A 17,630-nucleotide genomic window follows, 5' to 3' on the forward strand; every position below is an offset into this window, starting at 1 on the left:
AAACCTTGTCCCTTCAAAATGCCAAGAATCAGAAACTGATGAACGACTTTTATATCTGGATAGAAATGATTTTCGTTTGTTAAACAGCGTTTGCAAGAAGTCAGAAAAACGTCTTTACTTATGACCATGAAAAGCAACGACAGTTATACCTTAAACACACCAGACATGATGATAAAGTGGTGAAGAAAAGGTTGGACGTTCAGTGATGATGCCCAGTCTGCCCAAAGTAATGTGATGATATTGCATCTATACCAAATATTTTCACAAAATAATGATTTTTTACATAATTGCTCATACTGCATGGTAGGTATTTTCTGCCATGACTTATGTTTTTTTTATCTTCTGCTGGTTACAACAAAATAAAAGGATTACTGGTTTCTCTCTGATTGTGGTGAAAGTGATGAGAATCAGCACTCTTTCACTCCGAACACACTCAGACGTGCACACAGAGAAACCTGCTCACAGAGGGTTAAAACAACTGCCAAGAAGAAATCAGATTAAAACGAGGTTGGATCTCATTTCAGTTTTTCTCTGTCACTTTTTTCTTTGCTCATGACCCATTTTTCTGTGCTGCTGCAGGAGAGACAGAGAGGGAGAGAGGAAGGAGGGGTAAGGGAGGGATAACTTCAGTCCTCCACCTCGACAGACAGACAGAGAGAAAGAAACAGGCAGACAGATAGACAGACAGACAGGTAGGGGGGGAAAAGTGGCAGTAAAAACGACAGACAGCCTCGGCTCGTAAACAGCCCTGTATTTTGCATTATGTAGAGGAGACACACACTCATCTGAGCGCTGTTTGTTCACTCAAGTCTGAAGACGTGCATGAGTGTGTGCATGTGCCACAATACTCCAGATATGAGGTAGTAACTGAGCAGCCAATGTGCACAGGTCAGTGACTGCATCACTCAAGTGCACATATGCAAATGCAAATGAAAGGTGTGGACCGTTAATCCCTGCAACTTTCAGCCATTCATCAGCACTGATGAGTTTCACTCATAAATGCAAAGATTCAGGCACGTTTCACTCAGTCTTCTGTTCTGTTGTAGCTAAGGAGCATCTATTTCAGGAGTGACAGCAGATCATCTACACACACAAACTCTGCGTCACATTCAAACAGGTCAACGCTGTCCCTCATCCGGTGTGTGAGAGTGTGAGTGTGAATGTGTGTGTGTGAGAGACAGAGAGAACAGCGGAGATGGGGTGAGAGACAGTACCTGTCGATGATAACAGGGTCTGAGGGTGTCTCATTACGGTTCCCGCAGCTCTTCTTGTCACAGCACCGGCTACGAGAACAGAAGACAGTAGAAGAAGAAGTCAGTCACAGGGAACATACAGTGCATTACATGGGAGTTCAAATTTGAGATGTTTAAATCGGAGTGTTATAGCATATTATGTGTCCTCATGCAAACTGATTGAATCCATCTGAAGCAAGCCAACAGGAAAAGTCTGCTGTACACTGACAGCACGGATAAAAAAAGACTTCTATGACATGGAAAGTGAGTGTAAAACAGGATCTAAAAGACATAATCTGAGGGCTGAGTTCACAAGGAATGGATCCCGGCCACTGACGGCTCCATGAATTGCGCATCACTTGCAGCCGCTATCTGCCCCGTCTCCAGGACTGGTTCACAAAAGATACCGAGCAAAGGATACGACGGCGCAGACACGCACATAAAATTTTGCAGCTGAGTGCAATTTGCCCTTGTTTTGCGTCTGATTGCAATTATCCATGTGGCAAAGTATAAATGGTGGCTTTGCGCCAAGAGCACAGCAGGCAGGACAATGGCAGAGAGAAAGAGAAAAATGAAAATTTCAGCCCGGGTGTAAGTCCCGAGCAACGAGCGAGGAGGAATTCAGGAGAGGAATTGCTTGAAGCTGACAGACAGAAACCTCCATGGGCCCCTGGACGTTTCTTCTTATTGATCCCCAAATCTATTACAATGCTGTTTGCTATAGATCATTTGTACTGTGTAGCTCTGGTCTGTGGATATTTTCCAGTTTCAATGACCACTTCCTGCTGCACTGCATTGCTTCTTGCTGCTAGTTATGATGGTTATAAGGTGTGAACGGATACACATCCAAAAAAACATCCCTGTGTTTCGGGTTTGTTTTCTGACATCCAGCTTCATTGTGGAACTTGCTCTAAGTTGCTGATATGTTCCCTTTTGTTGAGCTCCCTGTCACTTTCAAAGGTGCACTCCACAGATTTTTAATGAATGAAAGCTGTCATAAATAACAGTGAATAATAGACACAGAGATCATTTTGATGTCTATGTTCTCACTATATTGTGAACAGGACGACCAACAAGACAATCTCCAGGCAAATGTGAGCACATCTTTACGTTCTGGAGCAACACTCTCTGCTGTGTTAACCCAAACACTCACATACTGATTATTTCTAATCAAAATCAACACTGAATCTAAGTTTGAAAGAATATTTGTTGTGCACGCCTTTTAAACCAACAAGACAACTTCCTCTCCATCCAACTTGTACTGATGAACAGGTGAGGTGGAGGGTGGAGAGGATTGAAGAGGCCTGAGGCTCTGAACAGGAGTGGGTGGGATGCACACACACACACACACACACACACACACACACACACACACTTACACACACATACACACACACACGCAGTAAAGAAAGACAAAAAAAAAAAACTGGCACGCGCGCCAAAATTCACACATATGTACAACGAGTCTGTCAAAGCTTTCTTGCGTGCATCAATTATGAATAAAGACATAAGCAGGAGTGGCAGGATGAAGCCAGGGGGGACGAGTGAAAGGGTGAGCGTGGGAGGGAAAGCTAAAACAAGAGGGTGGGAAGAAGAGGAAGGGGAGACGACTCAGGTTTCCCACCGTCACAGATGGCAGAGGTGGAAAGAAAGAGGCTGACACGTTACACCTCACACATTGTCTCCACTATCTGCCGCTCTGCCTCGCTTTCTGCTCCAGCTGTCGCCTCCTTTCTGCTGCTCCACATCAACTGGGTCACCTCGCGGCCCAGTTCAGAGAACAGCGCAGCACCAGCGAGAGGTTACAGGCCAGCAGGACGGGTGATAAGGGAGTGGGAGAATGGGGAGCACGGGGGAAGAGGAGAGCTGTGAGCCTGAGGAGGGAGGGAAGGGTGGGTGTGGGGGAGGAGGGGGGAGGTAGATGAGGAGGGGAGATTAAGCCAGGACAGTAGAGGAAGAGGAGTGGAAGATGTTATAAATGGAGGGGTAGTGGGAGGGAAAATGAGGGGCGGGATGGGGGTAATGTAGCACTTACTGCTCTGGATCCTGGTGATCTAATCATCTGCTCTCCCCCCTGCGTCTCCCTTCCTTCCACCACGCACACACACGCACGCACACACACATAAAGTGCACACACACTTTTAAACAATAGAGTCTCAACAGCACGAATTGGAGATGCCGTTTTCACCTGTTCTTTATGTGAAAATTCAAGTAATAAATGTGTGCAATGGCTTTGGTGAAGCCAACTGAAACATTAATTAATCAATTTTGATGATCAATTAGTCACTTACATCATTAATCAAGGGAAAACGCCAAATACTCAAAGGCTCCAGCTTTTCAAAAGAAACCAAACATGTCAGGCTGAATTATTTACAGTGACGCAAAATGTCTATAATATGGAGCTGGAACGAGCTGATACAGAAACTACTGTCAGACAGTGTAGAAAAACAGTTTTTAACCTTAAAGCTACTTAATGGGACAACTGTTAAATAAGGAGATATTACTTTAGACCAACATTTGTACTTAACAAATGATATAAACGGCACAGTCCCCTCAATCGTCCATTCTGGAGTAAAACCATTCATGTGTTGGTGCCAGAGCTCCGACCAGGTTTGCGACGCAGGTTTGCGCGGAGGCAGATTGGCTGGGAGCATATGGCTAATAGCACCACCATGACAATGAGCCACACTGATTAATGGACGCCCTGAGCTCTTTGTGTGTGCGTCGTGCGTTGTGTGTTGTGTGTGAGGCCCCCGCTGCAGAATCAGCATGTGAGAACATGAGGCAACAGCCGTAACTTTGACCTCAGCCGCTGTCGCAGACAAGCGAGTGTTTACACTCGATGCAGAAGTCGTGCTTTCTGCACCGCTCCTGGGGGAATGAATACTGGAGGCCTTCCTACTGTACAAGTTCGCGTATGCTGTACATGCTATGCAAAACAGCTTATTTATGTCCATAATGCATTCCCCACATGATGAACAACAGTAATTTACAATAAAATCTGTTGCCAAATACAATTTATTTCTAAATTCCTTGTAAATCATATCAGAATTTCAATGGGTTTTCCATAAACCTCTGCAGCTGAACTGCCTGAGGATTATTCAGCGAGCTATAGAATAAAATATTAGTGCGCCTGATTTCACAGCTAAAATCCATGCTTGTGCATATAGATGAACCCCAATTTATATTGTTACAGTTAAAGTTGTTCAGTGACAAGGTCAGGGAATAAGAACAACTTAATTCATGTGCTAAATTTGAATTTTTATAACTGTGGTGCCCACGAGCGAGCGTGCATATGCATACTTCTTTGTGTGTTTGTGTGCGTGTGTGTGTGTGTGTGCGAGACCCTGCCTATATTTTATAGTCAGATTGTGGAGGAAGGCCCATTTGTTAGCCATGAAACAACAGGAGGGTTCAGATTGACTAATGAGTTTCTCTGTGTCCTAATTAACCAGGCGTCACACACACACACACACCATGCATGCATCCACACACACATTTCCTATTGTATAGGATAGGTTGGTAAAATGCCTCTATAAATAGAACTCTTTCCTCCCAACCTACTTCCAAAGAAATTCATCTCAAGATTATAATTAAAGCAACGACTCTGATAGCTAAAACTCATCTTCCTCAACAGATATGGCTTCATGTGTATGCGTGTGTATGCGTATGTATGCGTCTGGGTGCGTATGTGTGGGGGGGTTAATGAGGGTGACAAAATAAGAAATGTATTGAGTACAGAGAGGTGATTGGTGGGAACTCTCTCCAGACTAACAAAGTGTGTTGCAGGAGAGGAGAGGAGAGCGGGAGGAAGGAAAAGTCAAAGCTGGAACGATTGTTTGAAGATGAAGAGGAGAGAAGGAAGATCTGGGAGGAAGAAATACATTTGATGCAGCCATTCTCACCTGCACATGATCTCATGTGTCAGCAGCACTCTGCACATCTCTGGGTTCTTGTCTTGGCCTTCATAAACAATCGCCTGCGAAAAGAGACGGAAAGAAATAGAAAACACTTTGTTAGCTTACAGACAACAAAACAGAGTAAAGACTGAGCTCAAATCCAGCAAATAGTCCTCTCCATCCTCGATAATATTAAGGATATAAGGATTTTAGTGATTTGATTAAGATGTCTGCATTATGCAGTTGGCTCAGAATCAGCCATTTAACAATAAATCGTGTAATGTGACCATAGTCATATAAGAGGAATTGTCTTAATGTTTTTCTATTTTAAAGTAAGTGTTAACAGTGAATATTATAAATAGGAGTAAAAAAATAACAGAATATTGTGTTGTTGTCATCCTGTTCTTCAATTCAAAAAATAATTCAAAGCCGTTTTAGCTGGGCATAGTAGGTTCTAGCAAAAGTTACCCAAGCAGGAGCAAATAATAATAATAAATATTGACTAATTAATAACTAATTGAATGAAGCACTTCTTAACTGTGGATTAATTCAAAATTTTAATTAATGCAAAGTGACTATCTATGGCACAGTGACATTGTGTATGTGGTGTGGTACATACAACAGTGTGGTTCATTGATGTGTTTGTAATAGAGTTTGAACGGCAATGGGGGTAAATGGCACAGAGGCCTAGGTTTTATCAGACTGTGGCTACACAGACAATAAATGTTAGTACAATCTGGATTCTGAATCTGACAATTTTCTTATCGTATTTGAAATATAATCAACTGAAAACAGTACAAAGACAATATATTTAATGTTTTACCTCATCAACTGCATTGTTTTTTGTAAATATCTGCTTATTCTGAATTTGATGCAGCAACATGTTTCAGACAAGTTTGGACAGGAGCAACAAAAGACTGAGAAAGTTGTGGAACGTTCCAAAAACTTCTGTTTGGAACATTCCACAGGTAAACAGGTTGATTGGTAACAGGTGATAGCATCATGATTGGGTATGAAAGGGGCATCCTGGAAAGGCTCAGTCGTTCACGGGCGAGGATGGAGCGAGGTTTACCGATTTGTGAACACATGATTGGATAAAGGAGGTTACTACATGTTCTCAGAACACTGTTTTCAGTAAACAGTCCATTTGCAAATGACTACATCCTGTTTTCATTTGGGTTTTACACAACGTCCCAACTTTTTAAAAATCTGGGTTGTATTAATCAATTCATTGATGGTTTTGGTCTTTTCATGGAATTTCCAGACAGTGCGAAAAATAAAGAATATTGCGAGCCTTAACCTTTAAATTAAGTTGAAATAAGTTGTAGCTGCATATCATCATTTTCTAAATTCAGACTGAACATAAACAAGTTGTCAGAGGCAACAAAGATCTGCCAGTCAGACCCTCTGATAGATGCCACTAGCTGTCTGCAACAGTGCGTGGATGCATAAAAAACTTATTTGCATGTTTTCAGACCACTGCACTCTGCATCTACCAGAACTGGTGAGAGGACATGAATATGTTTTGCAGCAAGGAGAAAACACAAAGATGACGATGTCAGAGTGGGAGAAACACTGTAGCGGTGGTGTATATTTTAATTTCCTCAGGTTATGGCAGCAGCACTGGCAGAGTGTTGTTGGGGTAACAGGTTAGATCCCACTTCACCTCAAAGAACGTGCGGTTCGGCAGTAACACCTCTACTTGACATACACACACTCACACCTATTGTCTCTGCACTGGGCGTCTGTTGCCCCCCCCCACACACACACACACCTTGTTCACACGCCTTGTTTTAGCAAATCAAATAAAAAATAACAACCACAGCTCATCTGCTCACACGCTGATCAGGTGAAACCGACGTTGCAAAGAATAAAGTTGGATATTCACAGTGCAGTGGCCACAGTTCCTGCTCCTGAGCTGAAGCTTCCCCTGCTGTCATTATACAGTATTCCAGGCTCTGGCGAGGAAGCTTAGAATAAAGCACGCGTCACACACTGCTAAGCTATCTATCAATCAATACACACGCCCTGTCTGTCTTTGGTCTATTCCAGTCTGTTTGATCTGTCGCTCCAAACTCCAGCAAGTCTCACCGAGTGACAAGCTCACTTTTCTCTAAGAATGGTGGAGAAGTTCCACCGTCCTCTCTAATAGTCTTCAGCCGGGGTTCAGACTACCTGCTCCCATCGAGCCAACAGTAGTTTGAGTTTGTGAAGGAAGGTCATCAGGCTGAGTGAACGGCTATAAACAACATGCAAAAAATGTCAAACAGAAACCTTGTATCTCCAAACACCAAAACTCGATCTGATTGACAAAGGTCACCAAGACTTTTCTAACAGCGAAGCTGAATGATGTATATTTGTGATGTTGATTTATTCAAAGGCACTCTTCAGTTTACACTCAATATATCTTTGCCTTGCAGTGGAGAAGTCTGACTTGAAGTTTGATTTGTATAAAATTGGGCTCAAAAAAATCATGGACGAGGAGGTTGCGTGAAGCTTTAGATATGAAAACAACCGAGAAGCCTTTCTAAGACTAATATTGTCAAATCTTGCCTGCGTATGTGCTAGGAGTGTCCCACAAGGGGCCCCAGGGCAAGCATGCTCGGTATGGGGCCCCAGCACCAGACTGAGCCCCTCATTTGTAGAAGCCCCAGACCTACATGGTCCTCAGAAACTAGCTTGGAGCTTTGGGGCATTAATGGAAAGCAGCGACAGGGGCTGTTCAGTCTGAGGGTCCCATTACAAAAAATAGCATTTCATACTAATACCCAGTTGTCTCCAGGACCCTCTGTGTTTTCTGGAATCTGAGCCCCCATTTGTTTCAGGGCCCGGGGCCCCTGTCAGCTATAATTTTCCATGCATGTGCACATATTCCAGTTGAAAAACCTCTGCAGAGAATTTATCGGCGCATGAATCTGGAACCTGTGGGACTCCTGGTGGTCCAGGACTCCAGGGCTGTTCACGTCCGGTCAGTGCAGGCGTGAGTTGTGTAACGTGAAACACAAATAACCTGACGTCAAAGCAGAAAGTGCAGCTGCATGCAGACAGAGCTAGTGCTACGTTTAACATTTAAAAGTGGCAGCTCTGTGAAGGAGGCTGTAGAAGACGACATGATGGCAGAGTGGAGGCTGATGTGCAACTTCAGCCAAATAGGAAGCAAAGTCATCTCTCCAGAGAACAAATCAAACAGGGATCCATACTGAAAACAATTCAACTGGCTGCACCCAAAGCATAGAAGCTCCTGTTAACAAACCACTGAGGTTGATCCAACAGCCACAACATGTGAAACCATTTCTCTAATCCCTCGCCATCGACTGTAATATTTTCCTTCGATTTCGGCTTAATGAAAGCAAATCTGAGTGTGGGAACTGTAGGAAAAGATAGATCAGACAGAAGAGGAAACGTACTTTATAAGCCATAGTTCTGTCTATGATTAGACCTGCTCATTGTGCCATGGGAAAAGAGTGGGCCAGGCAACTTCCCCTGAACTTGTTTCCTACCCTGGACAAACATGCATCAGTGTCATCCCAGCCTCTCGCGTCTTCGCTCTTTTTTTGCACTTTTGCTCTTTTGTTCTCTCTCTCGCTCACGCGCGCGGAAGCCTTCACACCTCGGGCCAGGTGAGTGCATTCATCTTCATGAACAGAATTAGGTCTGACGTTGCTGAGGCTCTCCAAAATCACAGAAGAGGTCATTAAATCCTTGTATACCTTATATTTTGCATGTTTTTTTTAATTCCTTGAATCTGCCACTTCTCTGTCAGACATTGATTAAAACAAAACACAATATATAGAGGAATTCATAGTTCGACGACACACTCCATACCCATATTTCCTCCATCCCAGCTGACCATGACTTCAGCAGAATAGAGGACAGATGTGTGCACGCCACACAAGTTCAATCAGAAGAGTGGAAAGTGAAAACTCAGCAAAAACACAAGCAAAAACATCCTTATGTTGCAAAATCCTGCAGAACTCAAGCGTGATCATCAGGTTTCAGGTTTCCAGGTCAGGTGATAACAAGGCCAAACTTCATCTGACCAGCATATCATTTTCTTCACAGATAAGTGAGAAACTAAGAAAGTTTTTCACTTTGCAAACAGTAGATGTTTTCCAGTTCTTTCCAAACTGGCACCTTGCTTTACTGAATGTTGACTCATCTCCTTGCCCTGTTTTGACCCTGTTTGGACTCCTTTCACTGCGCCGTGATGCCTTAAAACACTGTGGATCATAAAAAGTTGCCAGTCACAGAAAAACTACACTATAAACTGAGGTCTAAAGTTTCTAATATCGCTTGGTCTGCCCTGCTCGGCAACCTGAGACATCCGGAGCGCCAGTCAGGAATAAAATTGACAACACAAAGGATAATTTGAAAATAATATTTTCTCCACCGTCTCCGACAGGCTCTTGTGTGAGTGTGTAATTTCTTCTTCCATCCCGGCCTCCTGTTTGTCTCAGCGTCTTCAGTGCACTGTCACCTCGCCTGCTCTGCTCTTGTCTTTCATCTGCTTTCTTCCTCCTCTGTCTCCTCCCTCTCTCCGCCTCACCAGGCCTTTCATGCAGCATCTCTGCCGCTCTCTCCTCCGCCTTTGAAGTAGCGTGACACGCTCGGCGTGTAAACAAGGAGCCGTTAAGCAGGGGAACACACTTCCTCCTGCGTTAGTGTCAGGTCGACTAGCGAGCTAGTGATCCGACGTGGCCGGGGTGACAGGCGCTTTATTCTCCGGGACAGAGTCGTGATAAACCGGCGCCTCCGCTCCTGCAGACTACAGGAGGCGCTCTCCTCCTCCGTTTAACACAGTCAGTGCTGGCCTTTGCAGCACACACACAGGAGTGGTAGACGTACAGAAATAGCAGAAAGGCAGAAATAAGTGCCAGCGTTAGGTGCCAGACGTTACTTTCCTGGCAGAAGAATCACAGGCAGAGCTGTGAAATAAACAGACTCAATGATATGAGCCTGAGAGAGCAGAGCCCAGTGATACACTCAACACAACACAACAGATGACAACATGCTTGACAGGCAAAACTAAAAGTTTGCACTCCAAAAGGTCCCATCTGCAATTTTTGACCATATGAACATGAATCCACACGTGTACAGTCAGTTTGACGCATCAACAAAAAGCAAGAATTTAGAAGTAATCAAAATTAAAAACAAAGAGCGTCGAAGTGCTGCCATCACTTCCAGACACGCTGCTGTCCCACCAGCCCCTGTGCAACCTCTCATCAAGGGTCTCTCGCATTGACTGGTCTTTGTGAAAAGGTGAAATGTGTTCCTGGGGTTCATTAACTAGCATATTCAACACTCTGCTATTAGCATTTGAACCCGTCACGACCCTTGTAGGTTATCCAGAGCAGCAGCGAGCGTGTTCTACATCACCTTAACTGTTTCACCCTCAACCTTCCTTTTCCTTACCTCCGCCTCTCTCTGTGTTTTGGGGATTTTTTTTGACAACGATCAAAGGAATGCTACCATTACAACCTTGTACAGACTGGGGAAATAGTCCAATATAGTATCCACACCACTCGACTGGCCTCCATGTGACAAGCTGGTGTCGTTAAACCCTTGGAAGACTTGGCATTGTGGGAAATGAGGTTTGTTAGAGGCAGTGGGCTTTTGAATATTCTGCTTTCTTCCATGTGGATCAGAAAATGTTGTTCCAGTTTCTTTTCAGTGCTCTACAGGCTTGTTTCGGTCCAAAAGAAATCTTTAACTGCACTTTAAAACGTTAATAGTTGAGTTGTTGGCTTTTTATTAGGAGACTTGTCAATCAACCTAGTAAGTGTAGACGATCCAAGTCTTGTGATTAAAATTTTGGTGCAACCTCACTTGTTTGTTTTACATCATGGCGCCTTTAACAGTAATGTAAAATGTGTGTGTGTGTGTGTGTGTGTGTGTGTGTATGTGTGTATGTGGTTAGGGAGACAGTGGCCATGACATCACTGACCAACTAAGCCAACCACACGGCTGTTTTGGTTTGACCACCTGTTAGTGTTCCATTCCTCCACCACTGGGAATCACACACATGCACACATACACACACACACACACAGCTGAGCATGCTTTATGGGTCCATGTGCAGGTTTTGCCGAAACGCCTGCACATATACATACAGCACTAAATACCTGCACCGTCTCCCACCCGTCCATCTCTCCCTGTCACTCACATACAAATGTCCCACTACCACAGACTTCACACACATGCACAGACCAGCGCTTACACAGGCAAATGCCAACAGGTGCAACACACACCTGCCTGCATCAGCATCTTAAGAAAAATTACTTTTCATTTTCACTCAAAATCTCTTTATGAAGGCCAAAAAATACAAAATGTACTGTTTGATTTTTCAGACAACAGCAAGTATGAAAATGTATTTGTGCGTGCGTGTGTGTATGTTTGTGTGTGCGCACGTTTGGGAGGTCAAAACTCCCTTCTGGACTTTCGCTGCAAGGGCCGGCTGTGTGTGTGTGTGTGTGTGTGTGTGTGTGTGTGTGTGTCTGTAGCTGGCTGTCACCCCACCGAGCTCAAGCTAAACACTGTTATTAGTGAACAGTGTGGTCCCTTAGGCCTGCCAGACACACACACACACACACACACACACACACACACACACACACACACTATGTGATGCAGTGTGGAAGCAGCAATGTGAGACTCTATCAGAGCCTGGAGTCACATTAGCAAGTATTCAGTGCATAGCACGGCTTCTGGCTCCTCATACCATGCCACACACACACAGAAACACACACACACACACACACACACACACACACACACACTGCATTACAGCAGAAGAAAGCAGCAGGAGAAAAACTCCCTGTTTCTTGTGCAAAAACAAAAACATCAGTCTTCATTCTAACTGTTTACCTGAGGAACATTGAGCACAAACACTAAAAGTGTCTGTCTGTCTTCTATCTGCTGTTCACTCTGCCTCTCTCCATCTCCCTCTCATAAAGCTACATATAAACAAAAACACAAACATTAACAGAAAAATTGGATCTGATCAGAAAATCTCTGCTACCAAATCCCAGAGGTGCTGTTATATCTTTCCACTTCCTACTGTGAGCAGAAGAATTACGCCCCTGTTCCTCAACACCCGCTCGCTGCCTCCTCGCTCTAATCACAGCGAGAGAAGTACAGGCAAAAACGCCTAGAGACATGCGGTGTGTGTGGGTGGGGGCACAGAGTGGAAACACCCACCCACATACACACACACACACACTCACACACACACACATAAACAAGTGTTTTTGTGTGTGCAAGTACATGCAGCTAGAGGAGGGCGGCGGATCAGTGGAGCAGCTCATTGTCAGAGAAGTAACAGGAGAGGTGATAGACCTCTGTGAGTGTGTGTGTGTGTGTGTGTGTGTGTGTGTGTGTGTGTGTGTGTGTGTGTGTGTGTCGGTTTACCTGTTTAGTCATGGAGTCTATGAGTCGAACATAAAAGTCCTGCTCTGTTCTGATGCCTGTTGGGATGCCGTAGAAAAGACAAAAATAATAAATTTCACGAAGATTTTGACAAGCAGAACAACATACAAAACCTCATTAGAAAATGTGTCAAATTAAGTAAACACAGAAAACTGATAATTAATTCCCCCTGCCTTCCACAACAGGGAGCTCTGCCAAATTTAAAGACAAGAGGATTAAAAACATATTTTCTGATATGCAAAACTGAATACATTTTGTCAGACTTTTTTTCTTCTTGTGAAACCTTGTTAAAATCTTTATCTCTTTATGACTAAAAATGAATCAGAAAGGGAATAATCATTGTTTGGCTGAACTGCTCGCACATGCAGCCTGATGCAGCTTCGCTTCATTTTCAGGGATCACAAGCCATAAAGGACAGGTGTGTGAAAATACATTTCTCAACATCTGTTTGTTTTTTGTTTTTTTTTTACTGTAATACTGAGCCAGAAACAGATCAGTTTTATTTACACAAATTTTCCTCAAAGGGCTTTGCAATGTGCACAACACCTGACATTCTCTATCCTTACACCCTTTATGCTGTGATTCAAACAGCCAGAAACTCATTAGACACCCATTAGTGGTTCACAGTGATGTTAAATGTCCATACCATACAGTCAATGTCAGTTGTAAATGCTTTGAAGTGTCCTTTTCTATCTGAAAATTATATTAAAATCAATAATCGCTCTTCACAAATTGTCCCTATCAAACCCACATGTCCTAATTTCAGAGGAGCTGGGATATTTTCCTCCCAGATCATGTTGTTTCCCTCCCAGCTGAAAACTGAGCTGATAGGCCTGAACACCACAATCCACAGCTACCACAACATGCGACCAGCAGACTGCAGCTCCAACTGTCAAACAGCCCACTTCAGACTGGACGAACTAATTTAGGGACAGTGACAGTGATGAAGCCGTGAAGCTGGCGTAAACCGCCCGCCGCAGCTGCTCCAAAATAGTGACATTTACCCAGAAATCGCTCAAATTACACAATTGTGAAACACTACACTGCAGTTTCTGGGACGTGAACACATTCTGGCAGCCTGTTGGCCCACCCTGCTTCACATTTCTCCACTTTAAATTAAAAAATAATAATAACTGCTGCTTCCTGTGCATGCTCCTATTACTGCAGGAGACAACAGGCAATCAAGCCGATTTAGTCAAATTTATTGTTTATAAGTGTGTGCGTGTGTGCGTGCGTGTGCGTGTGTGCGTGTGTTTGTCAGGCTCCTCACTCACCGTTACTGTAAAGGAGCTGCAGCCGGTAATGAATCCCGTTATTGGTCTTCTCTCCACTCGTCTCCTTAACACACACAACAAACACTGAACTGTTTACTGACATTTTTTTAAGAAGCACCTCTGCGCGCACGCAGGCCTGCAGAGTTCACACCCAAAGTTATTGGATTCTTCACACCGGTTAAATAAACGTGTGATTTATGCTCACAGCGGACGCATTAAAGCAGGGCAGCCCTGTAATTTCGCCACGCGTAATCACGGTGCTATTGTAGCTTTTTAATTCCTCTGTAATTACCAGTTATGTTTGGGGGGCAAATAAATCCAACACTAAATTCTCCCACTGCATTTCATCTAATTTAATCGGTGTCATAATTGATGAGGAGGACCGGTTGCCCCGCCGCTGTTTATATAGAACAAGTGGTTGTGCTGAATCCAGCTGTAAATTAAAACAATTTAAACGTCCAAAGTGGTTTTCTTATTTATCAAATGCACAAATGGATCGAAGGAAGTTTCTGAGTGACAGTGTGTGTATATATTGAATCTCATCTATGTCTAAAAGGCTTTACATAATAATAATAATAATAATAATAATAATAATAATAATAATAATAATAATAATAACAACAATAATAATAATAATAATAATAATAATAATAATAATAATAATAATAATAATAATAATAATAATAATAATAATAATAATAATAAAAGTAAGGGAATATTTTATCAATGCGTTTCTGTAAATGTTTAAAAATCTGTCATTAAGCATTAAGCATCGGACACCACAATGGAACAATACGCTGAGGCCTTTAAAAAAATCAAAATAGCTAAATTATTTTTCATTTCCTGAAATCTAGAACTGATCAGATCAGGACTTGGCGCGCCCACCTTCTCTTTCTCGATGAAGTCCACGAAGTTGGTCCTCTCGATCTCCACCGGCTGACCCTGCCGGTCGTACAGAGCCAAGACGAAGTGGAAGAAGTTGGACTTGCGCAGGTTGGAGGGCGGCTGCTTCTCAAAGTGAGCCCGGGCCAGGCCCACTCCGCTGCGGACACACAGACGCGGAGGAGTCGGTGTTAGAATGGCGGAGAGGCGATAAAGTTTGACTTTGTGAAAGCAAGTAAAGATAAGCTAAAAGGAAAGAGGAAATCCAGCCTGTGCACATTCTTTTTTTTATTTCTTGACACGGCTGTTTATCTAGAGGAGGCTATTTTATGAAGATAAAATCACAAACCCATGATTTTCTGATAATATAATCAAACGTGTGCATGTTGGAGGCTGCTCTCCTGTGACTGGAGGTCAGGATTTCTCCACCTCTGACTCTGGGCCAAGTGGAGAATTTTGTTCCCCTTGAAAACAAAACCTTAGCATGTTTAGAAACGAATACTGAACAGATTTTTATTTAACTCATTTTAAAGCCCATGGATTGGACTAATGTATTTATTTGTCCCTCTGGCTTCATGCTCATTAAACCCCAGCCACTGTGGACAGAAGGCGCACGCTGCATGAGCGTAAAACACATGTTGCCATCAACTGTTCGGTGCGTTGTCTTAAAATCACACAGGGTTTTCAAAGTGTTTCAGATATCCTGCATAAGAAACTAAATTATTCTAGCAACAGTTTAATCCAAATTTCCTCCTCCGGACAGCAGCTCCTTCTGCTTCTCCTCATCAACACAGCCTCGTGTCTCGCACATGCTTTTGCATGGTCCTGACAGGGGGGGTAAAAATCACGTTTTCCCCATGTTTGGATAAATGATGGAGTGTGGTAGCGTGTCTGCCCCACGGAGCAGAGCTCACCTTTGGGCGGCCGTGTTGGCGTCCAGCACGCCGCCCCCCTGCATCCAGCTCCGGACGGCGTTCATGCCTCCCAGCGGCTCCTCCTTCAGGCTGCTGCCGCTTCTCTGGATGCTCTCTTGGATCCCAAACATTAACAAACCTCCGCGGCCCGGCGCCGGTCCCTCTGTTCCTCTGTGTGTCCCCGCCTGAGCCGTGCACTTGTTCTCCTGTGGATCCTTCACTCTGGCTCAAGAGGAGCAACGTGGTTGCGCTCTTTGCTGCGGCTGCTGCGTGCGCTTCGCTCGAAACCAAGCGTACTAAAACAGAGGTGAAACCATATCGTAATAGTAGGATCCACAATGTCCGAACACTTTAAACGCGGATTTAAATCGCCAGAAGGACGGCGGGACGTTGGCAGCGCGGAAAGGTGTTAAAAGTCACTCCCGGTGCGCTTGGAGATCCACAGTTCAAGCTGTCTGTCAGAAAACAGAGATCAGCTATCACCCAGATCGGATGTCATCATCATCTGACACTTCTTTCCTCCTCTGTTCGCTCGTCGCTTTCTCTCCTCGCCCCTCAGTCCAGTGGTCCGGGACGTGTTGGGGTGTGTGGTGTCCAAAGCAGCGCTGCTTCCTGCGGATGACTCCCGAGCTCTCGCCACTCCGCTCCCTCTCTGAGGAAAACGCCGTGTGACTCTTCCCAAAAGACTCCCTCTCTCCGTCTCTCTCTCTCTCTCTCTCGCTCTCTCTCTGAGAACCAAACACGGGCTTCTCCCGCCCCGGGGGAGAGCCAGGGAGCCAGGATGGGAAGGGAAAGAGGGGAGGGGACCGGAGGAGAGGAGGGGAGGGGACAGGACGGGAGGAGAGGAGAGGAGACGCCCCCAAACAAAGGCGAGAGCGGAGTCCGGTCCGCGCCATGCAGCGGCCGCAGCTCCGCTCCTCCGTCCGTCCGTCCGCCCGAGTCCGGCCCGGGCGGGTGGGCTCGACCCTCTACCTCTGCTCCTGTTAAAAGGGATTTAAAAAAAAAAGTTCTCTGTAAATGCGAAGAATAATAGTTGAAAAGGAAAGTTTCTCGGCTGCAGATTGGCGCTCATGATGCAGGAATAAGATGCTCAAAGGGCGGTGGAGCAGGGTGGACATCTCACGACTTAATTATCTCAAACATCTGCTGTTATCACGGAAACATTAAACCCAGAAACATGAAAAGACACTCGAATTTTGCAGCATTTGAGCTTAAAGACGAAGCATGAAAACATTATTTGCTTTTTTAAATTATTATTATTATTCATAAAAAGTTTTCTCAAAGCAAGAAATCTCTATTGAATTAACCAAATTAATTCTTGGCTCCAGTGTCGCACAGTGAGGCTTTCACTGCCTCCGAAACGCTGTAATTTAAAGAAGCGAAAAACAATCGTGCATCGAGCAGTCTATTAGACTCATTGGAGCTGCAGACATTTGGTAAATCTGATAGGAGCCCTCAGCGTGTGCATTTAGATCTAAGTTTTATTTAGAGCAACGGGCTGAGGCTCAATTATAAAAGCCATATTTCATCGCCACAACATATCCCTGCTCCCCATTGTCCTCCGTAGGCCCGCTTATTGCAGGCTAGCGCCGCAAGACTCGCAAACAAAAGTGACAATAACAATAATTAGCTCAAAATAACAATGAACATAATTGAGGATAATTGCTACCAGATTTCCCCGCTTTGTCGCTCCCTCCAGCACCATCTGTTATTTCAAACAATTTATCACACCGCCGAGAGGGAATCCAAACCAAATACAAATATTAATAGATAATTCCGCGAGCTCTTTTAATAAAATAAAGCTACGGCGTATTGATCCGCCGAGGTGCAAGAGGTCAACAACTTTTGTATTATTCAGCCGGCTGTGGAGATGATTGGCAGGGCGAACTGGCGCACTTCCAGGGTTTAATTCCCAAAGGTTATTGAAAAACGCTCTTGACCTTGATTATGGAGAATAAGAGTCTTTAATGCTCCAGATTCCTGCTTATAGGAGGAGAGAGAGAC

At 44.2% G+C, this 17,630-nt stretch overlaps 1 protein-coding gene across 2 annotated transcripts in view; it reads right to left on the reverse strand.

Moving 5' to 3' along the window:
- The window catches only part of LOC121616984 (transcription factor COE1-A-like), an 84,921-nt gene extending 68,656 nt beyond the window's left edge, over positions 1 to 16,265 (reverse strand). For both annotated transcript variants that reach the window (XM_041951922.1, XM_041951921.1), the window contains exons 1-6: positions 15,627 to 16,265; positions 14,716 to 14,872; positions 13,831 to 13,894; positions 12,539 to 12,594; positions 5,138 to 5,211; positions 1,215 to 1,283 (exon numbers count right to left, since the gene is read on the reverse strand). In XM_041951922.1, coding sequence (XP_041807856.1) covers positions 1,215 to 1,283; positions 5,138 to 5,211; positions 12,539 to 12,594; positions 13,831 to 13,894; positions 14,716 to 14,872; positions 15,627 to 15,757 — 551 coding nt within the window. In that variant the 5' untranslated portion in view covers positions 15,758 to 16,265. The remainder of the gene's footprint in view (positions 1 to 1,214; positions 1,284 to 5,137; positions 5,212 to 12,538; positions 12,595 to 13,830; positions 13,895 to 14,715; positions 14,873 to 15,626) is intronic.
- Positions 16,266 to 17,630: the final 1,365 nt, after the last annotated feature.

This window comes from Chelmon rostratus, chromosome 14, assembly GCF_017976325.1.
Source record: "Chelmon rostratus isolate fCheRos1 chromosome 14, fCheRos1.pri, whole genome shotgun sequence".
Classification (NCBI taxonomy): Eukaryota; Metazoa; Chordata; class Actinopteri; order Chaetodontiformes; family Chaetodontidae; genus Chelmon; species Chelmon rostratus.